The 17,927-nt window shown below is 44.4% G+C and overlaps 1 protein-coding gene across 7 annotated transcripts in view; it reads left to right on the top strand.

Annotated features, from left to right (window-relative positions):
• The window catches only part of LOC122629687 (low affinity immunoglobulin epsilon Fc receptor-like), a 69,012-nt gene that overhangs the window by 44,411 nt on the left and 6,674 nt on the right, over window positions 1-17,927 (top strand). For all 7 annotated transcript variants that reach the window (XM_043813405.1, XM_043813407.1, XM_043813404.1 and 4 more), the window contains one exon: window positions 2,667-2,975. In XM_043813405.1, coding sequence (XP_043669340.1) covers window positions 2,667-2,975 — 309 coding nt within the window. The remainder of the gene's footprint in view (window positions 1-2,666; window positions 2,976-17,927) is intronic.

Here is a 17,927-nt window from a genome sequence, read left to right as displayed (position 1 = left end):
ATGATCCTTTCTCGTTGATTCGAATTCCTTTGAAATCTTCCCCTTTCTTTCCAAGAGTACTCGTCGAATCGTACATAAGGATTTGGATGGAGCCAAGGTGCTAGAAGCTTGCCGAATATATCGAAGATAAGTCGTCGTAGGAAAATCAACGTAAAAAGACCGTGGATCAGTATCGGGATCGATAGATCAAAAGCTAAGAAAGATACCGTCAACGACATAATAAAGAAATTTTTAGCTCCGTCGCTTCGAGCCAACTCGAAATATCTTCGCTCATGATACCGATAATTTTTTTTTATCAATTTTTCCAACTTCGCAAAGATTTTTTTCCCTATCTTTTTTTCTTTTCCGCTTCTTTTTCTTTTTTTTCCTTTTCAGGTTAACCAAACGTCAAGGAGGATGCGATCCTCTCGTGTTTATTTCTTTTTTCTTTCTTTTCTCTCTCTCTCTCTCTCTCTCTCTCTCTCTCTCTCTCTCTCTCTCTCGATGTTTTTTACTTTCGTCGTACGCGTTCGTTACGCACGTACGTGTACACGCATACATCGCTCGCTGTTTGCTACAACTTATTTATTTATCTCTACAGTTTTCAATAGTTGATTAAGTCACGCTGAGCGTAACGCGTTTCTCCACGCTTTTTGCCTGATTAAGAGGAGCGTTTCGAACGAAACCCGACTAGAAAATACATCATCCGCTTTTGTTCAATTTTTCGGTACGCTACCGTCGCGTCATATTTATTGCTTCGCTCTCGGTGCGCGCGCGGGTCAAGTGCTTGTTGCGAGAGTGAGCCTGTTCAAATAAAGTTTCTCTGTTATTTATGCGATATATGTATATCTACGTACCGTCACCGGATCATACTTTTCGCGTAAAATCTCGACCTACGAGTATATCGATCGAGCCTTAAATCGAGAGGAAAAAATCAGAGGAGAGGATAAACGACGAGTACTCGTTATCCCTTCGACGAATTTATTATTCTTTCTCGATTCCACGCGTCGCTTGCCATTATAGCGACGATATTCGTCTTCGATGGTACGTACATCTATTCAAACGATTAAAAGTATTTGCGTCGTATATCGAGAAAAGGAAAGATAGAGAGAGAGAGAGAGAGAGAGAGAGGGAGAGAAAGAGACCGGTAGAGGCACAGCGTGTAACGCAGATCAAATTTTATTTTCAATTTAATCAATGTTTATTCAAATCGACTCATCCGACCAAAAAGTTATATCACTATTGAGCAAGAGTCAATGAAAATACAAAAGCTCAGGGTAATTTTTAAACGCGCGTACACCGCCCGGGGCGAGTTTCCGCTATATTTTTTTTTTACTTTTCCTCTCTTTTTATTACCAGTATTCATAAATTCACCTCGACTGCGTACGCCTCCTGGCTCTTTTTGTTTTTTCTTGTTTTTTTTCTCGTCCCTTTTTTACTGTTTTTTAAACAAATAAATCAGAATAATAATAGCGGAGAGAGATAGGGTAGAAGAGTAGTTACGTTTTATCTTTCGCAGTGATTCGAGGGGAATGAAACGAAATCAAATTTTGTTCGGTGACGAGAAGAGAGAGAGAGAGAGAGACAGAGATAGAGATAGATAGAGAGAGAGGAGAGAAACACATTGATCCGCTTCACTTTCCTTTGTTTATTTATTCAGACAATGCGTTAGAACATGTCCTCTCGATCGAGAGTGAGATGCTCGGGAGGACTCGAACGCCCGTCGACGTTTTGCTCTAACGGTTTCACGTCTAATGCAATCGAAATTGGAGTGCCGTCAAGGATCTTCTATTAAACTTGACCTTTGACGAGCTTTCACTCCCGTGCCTCGTAAATCGCATTGGATTCGTCCGATGTCACTCGAAAAATCCTCTTCTCTTTCTCTTCTCTTTTCTTCTCTCCTCTTCCCAGAAATATTTTATTTTCAATATGCTATCGCATAACTTGCATATCTACGAATTTCTTTTCACGATCTTTTCGGAATTCACGCAGTTTCCTCCTTCGTACGCATTCCATCTTTTTCCATAGAAAATTCCTTCTCTTTCTCTCGAGTATTTTCTTTGACCTTCCGCATACTCTTTCTTTCGAAGGAGAGAGAGAAAGAGAGAGAGAGAGATAGATAGATAGATAGATAGATAGATAGATAGATAGATAGATAGACAGACAAAAAGAAAGTATCGGACGCACCGTATCAATCCTCTCCATTGTTTCGTCGTCCTCGTGGAACTGTGCGCGCGCGTGTGTGTGTGTGTGTGTGTTAAGAGAAAGAAAAAGAGAAAAAAAGAAAGAAAAGGACGGAAGGCAGGAAGAAGGACCGACTCCTCTCGGTAGTTCGTAAACGATCGAGGATGATCGACGAAGCGCAGAAAGATAAGTAAAATCAAAGAGAAAGGAGATAAAAAGATAAAAGGAGAGATAGTGAACGAAGACAGAAAGAAAAGGAGAAAAGAAAAAAAAAAGATACGTGAAATGGAAAGAGAGAGAGAGAGAGAAGAAGGATAAAATGAGAAACACGAAGTAGAGCAGAGCAATGCAATGCAAAGAAGACAAGGCAAAGCAAGGCAAAACAGAGCTGAGCAAAACAAAACAAACCGAAATAAAGGCAAACAAAATGAACAAAAAAAAAAAAAAATAGAAAAGTAATGAATTCGGACGATGACGAGGACGTCTCTCTTTCTGTCTTCCAGGCACGGCCGAGAACGACGCGGTTCAAGCTCTCCTGGCCAGATATCTGCAGAAACGTCTCCAAGGTACTCAACTCTCGACGCTGCCGCCGCCGGCTGTCCTCTTCAACTCTCGTCATCAGGCGAAAGTCCGTCAGGCCGCGCAGAAAGGCTCGACGACGAACAACGGCGGCTTAACTCGCAACTCTCATGCTTCTTCTAACTACAAGGATAATAGGAAGCACAGAGAGGACTACGAGGATGATTACGTGGACGATCTTCAAGGGTTCGAGGACAGCGATAGGAGCAGGACTAGAATCGATCTTCTTGCTGGTAAATCCTTCGTCTTCTTCATCTTCTTTTTCTTCTTCTTCTGTCCGAGTCGATCCAACCATTTCTCTCTTTCTCTTTCCCTCTCTCTCTCTCTCTCTCCCTCTCTCGTAGGAGTAGCAGTATTATTAGTTTACTCTGTCTCGAAGAACATGGTACTTTTTCCTCTCTCTTTTTTTCTCGTTTTCTGTCGTCGCGACAGGGAAAAAAGAAAGGGAATTGGATGAAACTAGGCTGATAGATAACCCGTAGGAGTCTCGGTAACGCGATAACGAGGGTATGCAGTAGCAGTGGCAACAACAACAACAACAACAACAACACATAGACGTCAACGTCGACGTCGTCGTCTCGCGCTTGACTTTCGACTTCGAATTCGTAAGACGAGTCGAAGAGAAGCGAGACGCGGCGTCGATTTTCTACGCTCTAAATCTCCTTCCCGAACGTGTATCGCTCTCTTTGAAAAAGATAGAGAAAGAGCACGGTACACGTCTGAGCGACGTCTACGTGTCCATTCTCGTTGTTTCCTCCGACAATATCATTCTCTTTTCTCTTTTCCCTTTGTGCGAATCCATTTCCTCGAAGAAAAATCGTTTCGGTCCATACGGCTTACGGGAAAAGCGTCCACGCGTAGTACATATTCCTTTTAACGAAGTATACTAGCGAAAGCAAAGGACAGTAATTTCGTTGTTGATCTCTTCTATTCGCTGCCGACTCTGCGGGATATCGTCCTGTGCGAGAGATCGTGGTTGTCGTCTGCTTTTATCATCGAGTAACACACGTTCTCTCGTTCGAATCGGTGGTTTATCGATCTGTGGCAAATGCTGCGCAATCCGTCTCTCCTTCCTCTTCCTCTCTTTCTCTCTCATTTTTTTCCTCGAAAAATCAACGTATCCCAGACCTGTCAAAACTAACTCCCTATTATTTCTTTAACGGCCTAGGAAAGTTTTGATTAGATATTTTAATAAATCGAAGGCACCCGTTCCATTTTCTATTACATCAGACCTGGGTATCTAGGAAAATCCCGCGTTCGCGGATGTCCTATTTCCGTCGCGCGTTCGCTTCTGTCAGCAGCGTCGTTGCGAACGTTTTAAACGAGCACGCCGGAGACGCGCGTTTACCGGATCGACTTGCTGAAACTATGAACGTACGTAAACGATACGTACGTTTAGGTAGGTACGATGTATATTCTACGTGCAACGGATACGCACGACGTGAGTTTGCTGTAACGTAATACGTAAAATATGCGGACAGAGCGTGTCCGCGTGCGTCCATGTATATCTGTGAGCGAAAGCAGTCCGGCGATACTTCCCGTTGAAAGTATCACCGTTCGCGAGTTTATTTTCTAGCGTTATAGATCGCACTGAAAATGTGCCTCGACGAGACAGAGATAAAGGGCCTTTCCAAACGATAGGTATTTGTTTTGATTTTGTAGAAACGATCGATCGATAGATAGTTCCATAAAATATCGACGGCATATCGATGAATTGGAAAAAAAAAAAAGTTTTAGCCATCGCGCCACGATCGTCGACGAATCTGCGAGTTTATTCGAGGCAATGCGCGGGGAGGACTTTCGTCGTTCGCGTGTCGTTGGTTGACGTCTTTTGATCTTCGATATTTTTGATTATTATACGAGTACCCTCGATCGACTCTCCGAATTCGTTATGCGGACGAAAGCTGTCAAGGATTTAATCGAGTACAAGGGGCTTTGATATCGGACGGCTATTCGATATGCAATCGGCCGACCAATCCAATCAAACAGTAGCGTGACGTGGAACATCCGAATCACGACGGCATTGCCATACGTCCGATCCTTTTATTCCATTCCTTCCTCTTTCCTCGAGCATTTTCTTTATTCAAATTCTACCGCGTGTTTGTATCTCTCGCGTGGACATGGACGATCGACAAATTTATCAGCGATATTCCTCTTTCCATTCTTTTCTTTTCTTTTCTTTTCTTTTCTTTTCTTCGCCGATCGCGTAACGTCGACTTTTTTCGTGCTATCGTACAAAGTATTGTATTTTTATGGGAGCGAAAAAAGAAGTTTCACCAAACTCCAACGAATCCGTTTGCAATATCCTTCCTCGCCCTCTTTTTATCTAGCGTTCTCTGTTTGACGATCTCACGTGCCTCTAGATCAGAAATTGACAAACACTCTTGGGTATTTGCACGCGCTCAGGGCGCTCCAAGCGATAGGGGAGAAGAAAAGCAAGCTGAGAAAGTGGGCGAGGCGAGCAATAAACGTAGAAAAAGAGTATAGAAGGTAGAGAGAGAGAGAGAGAGAGAGAGAGAGAGAGAGAGAGAGAGAGAGAGGAGGGGGGAAAAGAGAGTATCGAGTTTAAATTCTAAACGAGATAGACTTGCTCGTGAAGAGGAGTCCCTTGCAACGTTTTCGATATTCTCTTTCCTCTAAATACAAAAGACCTAGGTAAATGTGAAAAAAAAAATGAAAAAAGAAAAAAATTTTCGACGTAGGAGGTTTCTTCTTTGTTCGGTCAGTTTTTTTTTCCCGACGTACCTTTCCGAGCACACGTGTTTCAATTATAACTCGGTGGATACAGTTTATGAGAAAGTTTGACAGGAGCGTGTCCCGAGTAAATGTTTAAATCAAGTTTAATTTGGTAAACGTTCCGCGATACCCAAACCCAACGGGTACGGGTTCGAGTACAACGTGAGTAATTTTACCCGACAAACAGCGACTTTCAACTCGAGAGTTTCCAAACTTCTGTTTGTCTTGACAACTTGCAAAAGCGGGAGAATGAGACCGAGAGAGATGAAGAGGAAGAGGGTGAGAAACAGAGAGAGAGAGAGAGAGAGAGAGAGAGAGAGAGAGAGAGAGACAGAGAAGAGGAGGAGGAGGCATAGTTGAAGGAGGCAGTCGCAAGTGCGGCCTCGATATGTACGGTTCGTATAAATAAGACGAAGAGTACCGGTGGCTTAAAGTTTTAAGCGGAACTTTGGCGAAGGTTCCAATAGAGCAGCAGGAGGAGAAGAAGGAGGAGGATGAGGAAGATCGAGAAAAGAGAGAGAGAGAGAGAAAGAGAGAGAGAGAGAGAGAGAGAGGTTCAGTGTCGCTGAGCATAATCACCCTTCTTGCACGAACTATGACCGAGATTGTGAATGTGTCTTCAAGGAGGACATTCCTGTCGATGTGTGTGTGTACTTACGCGTTTCAGCACGATGGCATAATTCACAAACGTCCTACATGGCGTTTGGCGAAAGCATCGGTGCCGACGATAGAAGGAAGGCCTCTTGCTCTTGCTAGCTCCCACTTGATAATCCTGAAGCTCTGGATATGCAACCACGGATGTTGTTCCCGAGATGGTACTGATGGTAATGGTGTTGGATGCATATGCGAAGAGACCCTGCAAAGCATTAACGTGTTCGTCTCTTCGTGCTACCTATCGTGTGTCCTTGTCAGAAGCCCTATTCGAGCATCCTTTCTCTCCCTCTCTGTCTCTCTCTCAGTTTCTCTCCCATCTTACGAACGCTCGAGTACCTCGTGGAAATAATTAATGGTTATGCTATTCCGTGTATGGCGATTAAACGTACATATGTATGCTATGTAGCATGTTCGCGATATAGTCCTAATATAGTCCTAATCGTCCTAATCGTTGAACGAAATTTTATCTTTCATCCGTAAAAGTACCTTTTCGTTCTTATCGTACCTCTTAGTAGAAGTAGCAACGTCCTTGGTATACGTATACGCGTTATAGGAGCATATACGTGCAAGTATTTGCATCGCCTTTTCTACGATAAAAAGGGGTCTCGTCTATCTTGCTTAAAAATCGATGCGCATCGTCAAAGTCGATCTTTCAACGGTGCGGTACTTGAAGTAGACGTAAATTACTCGCGGCGCGCTTCTATTTCCGTAATTTGTGTCGATTTTGAAGTTAAAGGTAAAAGGGTGTAACATAAATTAGATCGACGGCAGACTTTCTTCCTCATTTCTTTTTCCTTTGTTTTTTTTTCTTTTCTTTTCTTTTTTTTTTTTAATATCTTCTCATCCACCGATGAAAATGAAACTCGTCATTTAAATTTAATGTCATCGATGAGTGTCGTTTGATAGAATTCACCGTTCGTTTGACATTTAACGAGAGAAAAAATCTTGTAAAATCTTTTACGTAGACAGCGCCACGCGTTTAATATTTATCGTATTTAATGCTCGCGTATACTTCTCTATAACGTACGATTACCAACGTAAAATTTATACGAGCGATTCTTCGAGATCCCCCGTCAGCGAGAAGTTCGTTATAAAGGATAAAATTTATTCGTGTTTTCTATTTTTACGTCTTCGTGAATAGACTTTTTGTCGATGCTTGGATCAAAGTCGAAATTGTGAAAAAAGGAAAGTGGTCGGATCGAGTCGACGTAAAAACCATGACCGTGCATCTTAAACGTAAATACTCACGATTTCCAATCGGGAAGGATAAATCCGGAGAAATGTGAGCTAAAACGAATCCAGTTTAGTTTGCCAAGGACGGTTGCTCGAACTCGGAGAAAGTGGTTCCGCTGGATCGTGCGTAACGTGTGTGCGTGCGGAGTCCTCTGGACTACTCTTTTCCTCTCTCTTTCTCTCTCTTTCGCGCGTACCTTTGCTAAATAGTTTATTACTGCTTAGTTGTGTTCGTTGCGGGAGCGTTATTGTGGGTATATCGGGAGGAATAAATTTCAGAGAAGATTCTCGCAGCGATAAATATTCGGATTCATTTAGAGATGCGTCTCTATAAAAATAAATGGAACGGACGAGAGTGGAACGTTCGTTCGATAAAACATCGTGCCTGATAACGACTCTCGACTCTTGCGTCGTTTCTTTTTCGAAAAATTTCAATCTATCCAAGTCGTTTCTCGATTCGAAAGGTCGACGAACCAGAGTTTTTTTTTTGTAGCAATCGAAGAAACGAACGATCTCTCGAAGGCATCGTTCGTCGACTCGTTCGGGTTATTCGCGGGTATCCACGAGGTAAAGGGAAACAAGCGTCGACGAATTTGCTAATTAGCTGTCGTCACGAGACAACGATAGTCGAATTTTTGGAGCGTCGTCGTTAACGAGGACCGAACTTTCTTTTTACCGTATTCGTTCGTTGTTAAATCGAAAATCAATATTTCCTAGTGGAACGCTTTCGCGCTAGCGTAAACTCGAAAGTACGAACGAAATTGGTAGAGCAGAGATACTTTCGAAAGTCGAAGATACACCGGAGATTGAAAAAAACAAAAAAAAAAAACAAAAAAAAATCGAGACGATACTCACCTCGTTCTCGTCTTTGTCCTCGGAAAGAAACGAAACGAGTTTTTCGGTCGCAGTCGCGTTGATTTTTCATGGAAGTGAGACGTTTGTCCACTTAAAGGGGCCTCCGCCAATGCCTTTCTAAGCAAGCGGAGCGGCCGATTGCGAAAGATCCCTCCGTGGAATCTCGACTTTCATTTTCAAGCGTTCCTCCCGACTCTCTCGCGACGTTCCTCGCGCGCATGCTTATGCACGTGACGCTCGTGCCAGCTCGCGCCCGCTTACTTTAGCTCTTCGCACTTGAAAAAACCACTGGGTTTTATCCATTTTCGGAGATGTAACGAAATTGCAAAACATCCTATTTTAGTTCGAAGAGAAAGAAAAAGAAAAAAAAGTAGAGAGATTCGTTCTTTTTCCAGACCGTCCAGACGACTGGCTAATGGTCGGCGAATTTGAGGTCACCGTGTCCCCCTATCCTGATAGTTCTGACCGAGGCCTACATTCCTTCGCGGTGCGTTCACTTGGCAAAACACGTTGCGAAAGAATCCTGCAGGCTATTCCATTCTATGCGAACGACGCGAGCTCTCGCTCGTAGCGATCAATCGGCCGGTAATACCGGGTTATACCACTGATTCCGCGCGTCAGTGTGATGGTCAACGTTCTCTCGCGTTCGGTAGCCGTTGCTAAGATCGTTAAATGCCCGAGCCATGCCATTTTTTCCTAACTTTTAACGACTTCTTCAAAAGTTCTTTTAGACGTATTAAAAGGATATAAGCGTCGATACTACTAACGTCGTTCGGGACCTATGGGACCGTAATTAACGACGACGTTTTCTTTCTTCCTTTTGCTCTCTCCTCCGTTCGATCAGCCGTCCGCCGTTAGACACTAGCTAATGGCTAGACGATAAAGCTTCGAAAATTGATATAGCGCCGTTGATAAAAATTTTCGGTGCGTGTCGCGTACGATGGAATCATTTTTTTCTCATTCGAGTATAGTCGAGTAATTCGATTTTCGTCTCTATCTCTCTCTCTCTCTCTCTCTCCCTCTCTCTCTCTCTCTGTCCAGTGATACGTCCCATATTCTTTGGTAGAATCTCTCTATTTCGATCGACGCGGCACATATATACACGCGTCTATGGAGGGTTCAATTACGGTGCGTCACACGGATAGAGGCGCCGAGTAATCTCGGTACAAATCTCATCTCATGAATAATTCGCTAGGTGTGTACCCCTTGTTGGCCGTTTCCTATATCCTACGACTTTTCATGAATGTTGTATCGACGATGTTTAGTTTTCTCTCTCTCTCTCTCTCTCTCTCTCTCTCTCTCTTGCGAAACAGGGAGAGAGAGAGAGAGAGAGAGAGAGAGAGAGAGAGAGAGAGAGAGTATCCCGGGCGTAGAGAGCATTAAATAATTTTCTTTGCACGTCGCGGACAAATCTCTCTACCGTTCGATGGTATTCGGTTGGTCTTGTAGCCCGCTCATGAATAAATTTATATCGAACACGTTCGTCGTGCGACTAGAATGGTGGTAAAACGGCGGTGGAACGGTGGTAGAACGGTGGTTTCGAATTCGAACGCAATTAGGACTTGTTTCGTTTACCGTTGCCACGAGACATAATTTCCTTGTTACGAGCACGTTTCCACGTTTCTCGTCTTTTACATAAAATTCGAGCGAGCAACGTTACGGAAGGATCAACGCTCGTGTCTCGAGCGTATGCATCGGGGCGAATACGAGCAAAACGTGTTCCCTCTTCGCGTTGTTCATTTCGCTCGATTCTCGTGATATTTAACGAGTGAAAGTATGCCGAATACATCGGAACGACTGGCTCGCTCTTATTTTTTTCTCTCTCCTTTTCTTCTCCTCTCTTCTCTTCCCTTCGTTTTTTTTACTCTTTGAAATCGTCGTAATATACACCGGTTATTGCGACATTCGCCGTGCCATCGCGTATACGCCGCATTTCTCTCATTTTCATTTTCGTCTTCGTAGCAGCGCGAGACGAGATTTACTTTTCACGACAGTCATCGTCCGTTGAAGCAAATTCCATGTAGCCCGTTAATAGGGCATACTCGCGAGATCGAACGTTAATGGTGCTTTTAAAATTCGCGCGTTCGCGTTCGTATCGACGGGGTGGTTGGGAGGGACGCGTGACGTTTTAAAATTCCCGGCTGTCTCCTTTCGTCGTTTTATCGGATCGGATAACATCCGCCTCGTTTTCTTCTTCCGTCTTCGTCATTATCGTTGTCCTCGTAGAAGCTACCGATATTCTTGGATAAATAGAGCGGTTGCGACGTTAAGCAAATAATTGCGTTACGTTGACAGACATGGGATATTTATGGGACGTCGGAGAAACGTCGTCCTTGTCGTCGCTAATAAACTTCAGAGACTTAATATCACGTCGAAGGAGAGGAAAAGAGGTACACGCTCGCGAGGAGATAGACGTCGCGAAATATTTCAAACCGTCTCTTCCTAAGCTCGTTAAGGCTATAGACACCTTCTTGTCGGTTCTTTGGAATCTCTCGATTATCCGTCGATCGACGTGTCTGTTATCGTATTTCTCATTTTCGTATTAATGCGTAAAGCTCGTCTTCGAAAAGATATATGTTAAGATCTTACGGTTGGACTAGGAACATCGTTTTCGAATATCGATACGTATCATTGAATCTTTTCTACGGGTCGTACGTATATGTCGCGCAATACGTTACGCGTTATACGCGTTACGTTATAAAAAATCGTAAACATAAATATAAGCTAAAGGATCCACGACGAGATAGTTTCCTTCCGCGATACAAGCGGTATAGACGCGTGAAAGTATCTACGTAAATAGCATGTAGGACGTATGTAGGACGTTTCACGTAATTCGCGTCCCATCGAGGGAGTAAGAAGCTGCAGAAGCCGGTGAAGGTCGGCCGGTGTAGAATCCCGATTGAAAAGCCAACGTCGGAGCTTGTGGCCGCTCAGTTCTTCGTCGTTGTTTGCCTTAGAAGGTTGATCGTGCTCGGAGCCGGTTACAGGCCAATACTCTTTCTCCCTTTCTCCCTATCTACCCTCTTTCTCACTCTTTCTCTCTCTCTCTCTCTCTGTCTCTCTGACGCACGCACACACGAATCGAGATTATATCCAAGTAGCCAAAAAAAGAAAGAAACTCTTGGACTCCTCCGTACTCCGAGCACGAAGGCAACGCGCCAGTATCTCCGCATTCGTCGAAGGTTTCCGCAAGGTCGAAGGCAAGCTTCCCGCGTAAAAAGGTCCTTCCAAAGTTCCTCGAGCGTCGTTCGAATTATCGTTACGTTCGAACGGTCATAACGCGACGACTTTGCTAGAACTTTCACTCACGGGACGGCATTTTCAGCCGTGACAACGCGATTCTATCGAAATATAATCGTGCTTGTAAGCCGACCATACTCGACTTTCTAAGATTTCATACAAATCGAGTCTCATTGCTTTGAAAAACAAATTAACCGTGGTTGCTATATTCATCAAATATCCTTACGCGGAACGTAGGCCGTCGTACGAAAACTTTTCAAGACTGTAAAAGCATCTCGGTACGCGTTTGCATAAAGGAGAGAGAGAGAGAGAGAGAGAGAGAGAGAGAGAGAGAGAGAGAGAGAGAGAGAGCAAACTTGGCGAAGTAAACTCTACGAGTCGAGAGATATCTCCTCTCATTCGGCGTTACACGCCTCTCGAGTATAGTTCGTGCGTCGTAAGTCGCAGAGTAACTCTCGTTTTCCTTTGAAATCGTGACTGAACCCCTCTCTCTCCGTGTCCTCTACGTAAGTACGTATGCATACGTACTTACTTGGACGCGGTTTCTCTCTCTCTCTCTATCTCTCTATCTATCTCTGTCTGACGTGCTCCCATTCTCCTCTATCTATCTATCTATCTATCTAGATCGAGTTTCGAGATCTCGTGCGTTCGACCGTTACGAATAATTTGTATCAAAGCGGAGAGTGTCCCGATGCGTAACTTCGATTTTGGGTGTACTTAGAGTGTGCGTGTGCGTGCGAAGGAGGAGGAGGAGGAGGAGGAGGAGGAGGGGAAGGATCAAAAGAGGATCGGAAGAAGAAAGAAGAGTCTTTGCAAGGCGAGAAGGAAGAAAAAGTTCCTCCGTCATGACGAAGAAAGGGACGCATTTTATCCTATTCCTCGTTCTATTCGCGGCTTCCCTCGATGCGATTTCTGGCAGACTGAACGGTACGTTGCACCTTCGCGATACCCACTTTACCGCTTTCTCCTGCGAACAGAGAGAGAAAGAGAGAGAGAGAGAGAGAGAGAGAGAGAGAGAGAGAGAGAGGGAGAAGTAGAGACGCGCGTATCTCTTTATCGAAACTTTCCTCGGCGCGAGACGCATTCCTAATCTTCGATGTTCGATGTTAAATTAATTCGAAATACCTCAAACATTACTTTTTCATCGAACTAAGAAGATGCGCGAATTCTCGTGGGGGACAGGGCGAGGATTTAACTTTTATGTTGTCGACGATGTACTGCCAGCGATAAAACATCTCTCTCTCTCTCTTTTTAATTTTCCCGTGGAAGGAAAGAGGGAGACATTGTTAATTTAAGCGAGCGCTCGCTGGTAGCTTCCATTATCGATCTTCTCTCTTCCCTCGGGCGCTCCACCAGAAGAATTCATCGATTATTCGACTAACTCTCTCCTTCTCTGCCTCTCTCTTTTTTTCCTTGAAAAAGCGTTCGCTCGCAAACGGACCCGATTCACTCGTCGTCCTTTCACTGACCGTGATCGTTGAAAGTTTGTGACCTTGGGAATCGCGCAGGCCAGTTTACAAGAAGGTGTCGACTCGAGATATAACGATCGATGGAGTTCATCGTCTCGAGAGGGTCGAATTAAAAATTCTAAAAGATATAGCGTAGCAAGACCTTGCGTAGTACTACTCGACAGTAGCAGGGAAAGAGACAGAGACAGAGAGAGAGAGAGAGAGAGAGAGAGAGAGAGAGAGAGAGATCGTTGCACGTTACGCTAAAAGCGTAGCAGGCCGTTTACCTTGCGTTCGACCGCACCTATTCCGCAGTCGGTGCAACGCAACGATTTGGTCGACTCGCTTCGTGGAGCGGAAGTGCAGAGCTGCGCGACGCGCCGCGTTCTCTCTCTCTTTGTCTCTGTCTCTCTCTTTCTCTCTCTCTCTCTTCCTCTCCCTTCTATCGTTCTCATTAGCAAAGTTTCCGCTCGCGACAGCATAGAGCTTAACGACTCGTATCTCAAAGTTTATCTCTCGAAAGGTTTCGACGATCGGTCGAGTGCCGTTCCTTTCGTCGATAGAAAAATATTAGGATCGCGAAAGTAGAAGAAGTAGAAGAAGACGTCACGAACGAAGGGGAAAGGAGTTTATTACAGAGCGACAATACGGTTCGGTCGAGTGGGTAACCGTACGTTCCATATTTCTATCGGTTATGCGTTTTACGGCATTACACGAATAACCTCAGAATGACCAACGATTATCTCGTTCATCGCGTTATCGCTCGTTGCGGTCGAAATCCATCGATGTGTGGAACGCGCTAACGCGTAGGCGTACCTCATTCGCGATATATCGAAATTTATTCGACGAAACCTTTCGAACGGGGCGAGCCCTACCAGCCGTAGTACCGTACTACCGTAGAAATCACGGTATGTAGCAGGTAGATAGGTAGATGGCTAGGTTGATATCCATCGTTCTAACCAGAGAGCGTAATTTTACGTTTGCATCCTGCTAATGGGTATTAGCGGTGGTAATATTCGCGATATCGCGTTCCCGTTGAATCTCTTGCATGTACCTTCAACGGATATTTCTGTCGCAGTAAATCCGTCCTGGGAAAATTTGTAATGGCGCGTACGCGCGGTGCGTTTATGGCTCTAATTGTGACGTGTGCCCGGAGTGTAAACGACCGCTAGGTACCACCATCGTCTAATGGTACGCGTTGAATTTATCACGATCTCATTAGCGCATCTTGCGTCGCTTCTTCTTCATTCTCGACGTCGTTAATTCGAGAAATTATACGAAAGGAAAAAAGAAAATAGTTCTGATTAATGCGAGGAACGGGTTATCGGTGTTTCGTGTCCGCCTAGAAAAGAGAGAGAGAGAGAGAGAGGGAGAAAAGAAATGGCTTCTCTACCTTTCTCTCTCTCTCTCTCTCTCTCGATCCCTTTATCTCTCTTCAAAGACGACGAAACGTAGCTCCGCGCTAAGGAGAGAGTGTTACAATTCCTCGTTATTCTCGTGCAGCTTCTCCTACGAAATGCATTCAATTTCTCGACGATGCTCCAAGGGCTATTTTCTCTCTCCCTCTCTCGATCTCGTTCTCGCTCTCGCTCTCGCTCTTTCATTCTCGTCGACTTTGTTCCGTTCCTAAGGGGGTAGAGGTAGAGGTTTCGTCGAATGAAGTCTGGAAGGGACGATTCGTGCGAAATAGGAGAGAACGTCTGCTGCTACCTTACAAAGTACGCCACGGGAAATGACGTTTGCGGATAAGGAGAAATTTTCTGGAGAAATAAGAAGAAGAAAAGGGCAGGAGTACTTTCTCGGTGTCTTCTTGGAGGGCACGTACGTGCGATAGTAGCGAGCGTTGCGTAGTCTCGAGTATCCTCACTCTGCTTTTCTTTCTCCTTTTGTTTCTTTTCTTTTCCTTTCTTTTCTCATCTTTTATTTCTTTTTCGTTTCGCTCTCTCTCTCTCTCTCTCGATATATTGCAGCGAGGTTTAACGCGAAGAAGATCGTTCGTTTATCCTTTAAATATCAAACTAATTACCGACTATCCCTTCCGTTGCGTGTATACCTTCGTGTACGTACTATATAAATATGTGTACATATACGATATATGTATATTATCGTAAGACTTCGTAACACACAACGCAACAACGCCTTTCACAATATTCCAGAGAGCGAGTCACGCTCGGCGTTACAATGTTCTAACCACGGCATGATTTTCCACCTTGCCTCGTGGCTGGCCTTGCTCAAGGTCGGATAGCGGAGAAATTTATACTTCTAGCGCGTTTACGATCGACGACCTTCCTTTACGGCATGTACCTCCTTACTTCGCGTAGGCATGTGCTGTGCACACCGCGGATACAAGCCGCGAGGTCGTACAAATATTCGTTAACTCCTCCGAGTTGATATTAAACGAAGTCGTATTAATTAGCACGAGTTCTCGTGACGTTCGCAAACGCGGAACGTGGGTAACGTAGGTAGACAGACATTCCTCGCGATAGAGAATAAATAAAATGATGTTTTGCATAAAGCCGACAGCGGTGAATCTTTGTCTATTCTCTTTCGAAACGCGCAACGAAGCGAGAGAACGAAAGATGGAGAGAAAGAGGGGCTTAGCTTTTTCTCTCGTTGGCCTTTCTCTTTTCACGTGGCCGATCCACGTGGCGTGTAAACGAGGAGCAAACTCTATACTCGGCAGAAGCTGGAGAAAGAAGCATCTGTCTCCTCTTTCCCTTCCACTTCGCTCGAAGAACAACTCGAGTTTGCGGCGATCGTAAACGCGCGTGGTAGTAGCTAAACGCACGCTTGCTATTCCGCTCGGCCGAGCGCACGTGAAATATTTGCCGTTGGAATGGAGACGTTCGGTCTCACGTTGGATGCGATCGTAAACGATATGACATGGATATCGACGCGATACTCCCTCGACGTTTGCGCTATCTTTTCTTTTCTTCTTCTTTACCTTCTCTTTCTTTCTTTCTTCCCTCCTACGAATTCTCCGTTACTCGTCTCTCCACGTCACGTGGCAATGATGGTCTTTTAATCGTAGTCGCGGCAGCGAAAATGTTACCGCGCTGTAGAAGCACCGATACTCTCGTTTCTTAGGGAAGACGACTACGAACACGACGACGACGACGCGAAGAGAAAGTTTCGTCTTTGATTGCCGCCTTTTCTCCCTCCCTCTCTCTCTTTCTCTCTCTCTCTCTCTCCTCTGACGTTAAATGGAAATATAAAAAAGAGATAAAAGAAATAAATATTTCAAGTCGAGTATTTAAGGTATCTCGTCGGTACTCGCTCGAATACGAATCGAGAGTCGTGCTTTTGATTTTACCCTCTTGCGAGGGTTGCGTTTCGCGCTTGGAAGAATAACGAAATTGTGCGAACAAAGTTTGAATCAAACCTGCCGTAGTGGATGCGTTGAGAAAGAAAGAGAGAGAGAGAGAGAGAGAGAAAGGTGAAATTATTCCGATGGAATACAAGGACATTACTTCCCAGAGCGCGCTTTTTGCATAATGGAGGCTCAAGGCGACGTCTCTAAAAGCATAAAGGACACCAACGTCAGTACGGTGCTGATATTTGTAGAAACGAAAGAAACGAGAAAAGCGTGGGACTTTTTAGAAATAAAGAAAATAAACTGGCTCGACTTTCTTTTTCTGTTCTTTTTTTTTTCTTTTTCTTTTTTTTTTTTTTTTACGTTTCGACCAAACACCCTTTATTTCGGAGAAAGCGCACAGGAAGCTTCTTCCTCGGAAGAATTCCTTTTCCCGAGACGAGAGAACTATGTTGGTTGTCTGGCAGGACTCGTCCGAACGAATCCGAACGTTCCATGATTCTTCGAGCGAGAAACGTCTTCTCCTCCTCTCGTCCTGATTTCGCTTGGATAAATCCCTCCCGTCTCCTCTCCTCCTCGACCTCCTCTTCTTCTTTTCCTTCGAAACTAAACGCTAAAAATGTAAACTTAATCTCTACTCGAAGATGCCCCGCTTCGCGTTCCTTTCGAAATCGTAAAATTTGTTCGGTCAAGCGATAAGAAGGGATGCAGGAAGTTTGACGAACAACCAGGATAGTTTCTCGATTTATCGAATTTGCCGTTCGCGTACTTCGAATTCCTTTAAAGTCGAAAAAGTAGTAATTCGAGCTCGTTCGGATGAAATTAAGAGAGCGTCCCTTCTTTTTTTCCTCCTTTTATTTCTTTTCTATTTTTTTTTCTTTTTTTTCCCCACCACGGAAAAAAAAATCCTATCAATGGAAATGAAAGTTTGAGAGTGAAAGAGCACAAGAGAAATTTGATTTTCGTGACGCGTAGCGACGTTATATCCGGCAACGATTCGGCAATGATCAGCGAGACTAGAGCTTCTGGTAGATTTTGCTGATGGATGCTGTAGCAGGATGGCGAAGCACGCACGTGCGCGCTTACTCGTTCGCTTCTCGTTCGACTCTCTCGACCGAGTCAATTCCAGTCGATGGCAGCCGTTTCCATCGGAGGATTGAAACCTGTCCCTTTCATTCTTCGAAAAACGAATCGACCGAGCAGAACAGAAGTTTGGCGGAAACGTTCAAAGTTTGAAGAAGCGAAAGAATGAAAGAAACGAAGGGAGAGAGAGAGAGAGAGAGAGAGAGAGAGATAGAAAGAGAAAGAAATAAACGAATAAATAAAAATAAAGAAATAAATACCGAGTATCCTAATTTCATAGGTTGCTACACGCCATATCCGATATTTTCTGTTTCTTTCTCGACGTCGAGGACATCGAGATAATTTCCGTCCCCCTTTCGAAAGCGACCGACCTCTCTCGAGATTATAGCGCGATCGCCACGCGCTCTAGCCACGGCATTTCGCTATGGTCCTTTCTTTGTTCATATCTGTGAAATTAATTACTCCAATAAGCGGAGAGAGTTTTCGAACAACTCGAAATTCGCGGTTTCGTGTTTTATATATATATATATATTTAGGGGAACGAGAGAGAGAGAGAGAGAGAGAGAGAGAGAGAGACAGAGAGCAAACGAGCGAGCTCGCTTATAATTCGGTATTTCGTGCGA

This window comes from Vespula pensylvanica, chromosome 5 (genome assembly GCF_014466175.1).
Source record: "Vespula pensylvanica isolate Volc-1 chromosome 5, ASM1446617v1, whole genome shotgun sequence".
NCBI lineage: Eukaryota > Metazoa > Arthropoda > Insecta > Hymenoptera > Vespidae > Vespula > Vespula pensylvanica.
The sequence above is the reverse complement of the archived record's forward strand: the minus strand, read 5'-3'. Positions and strand labels throughout refer to the sequence as shown.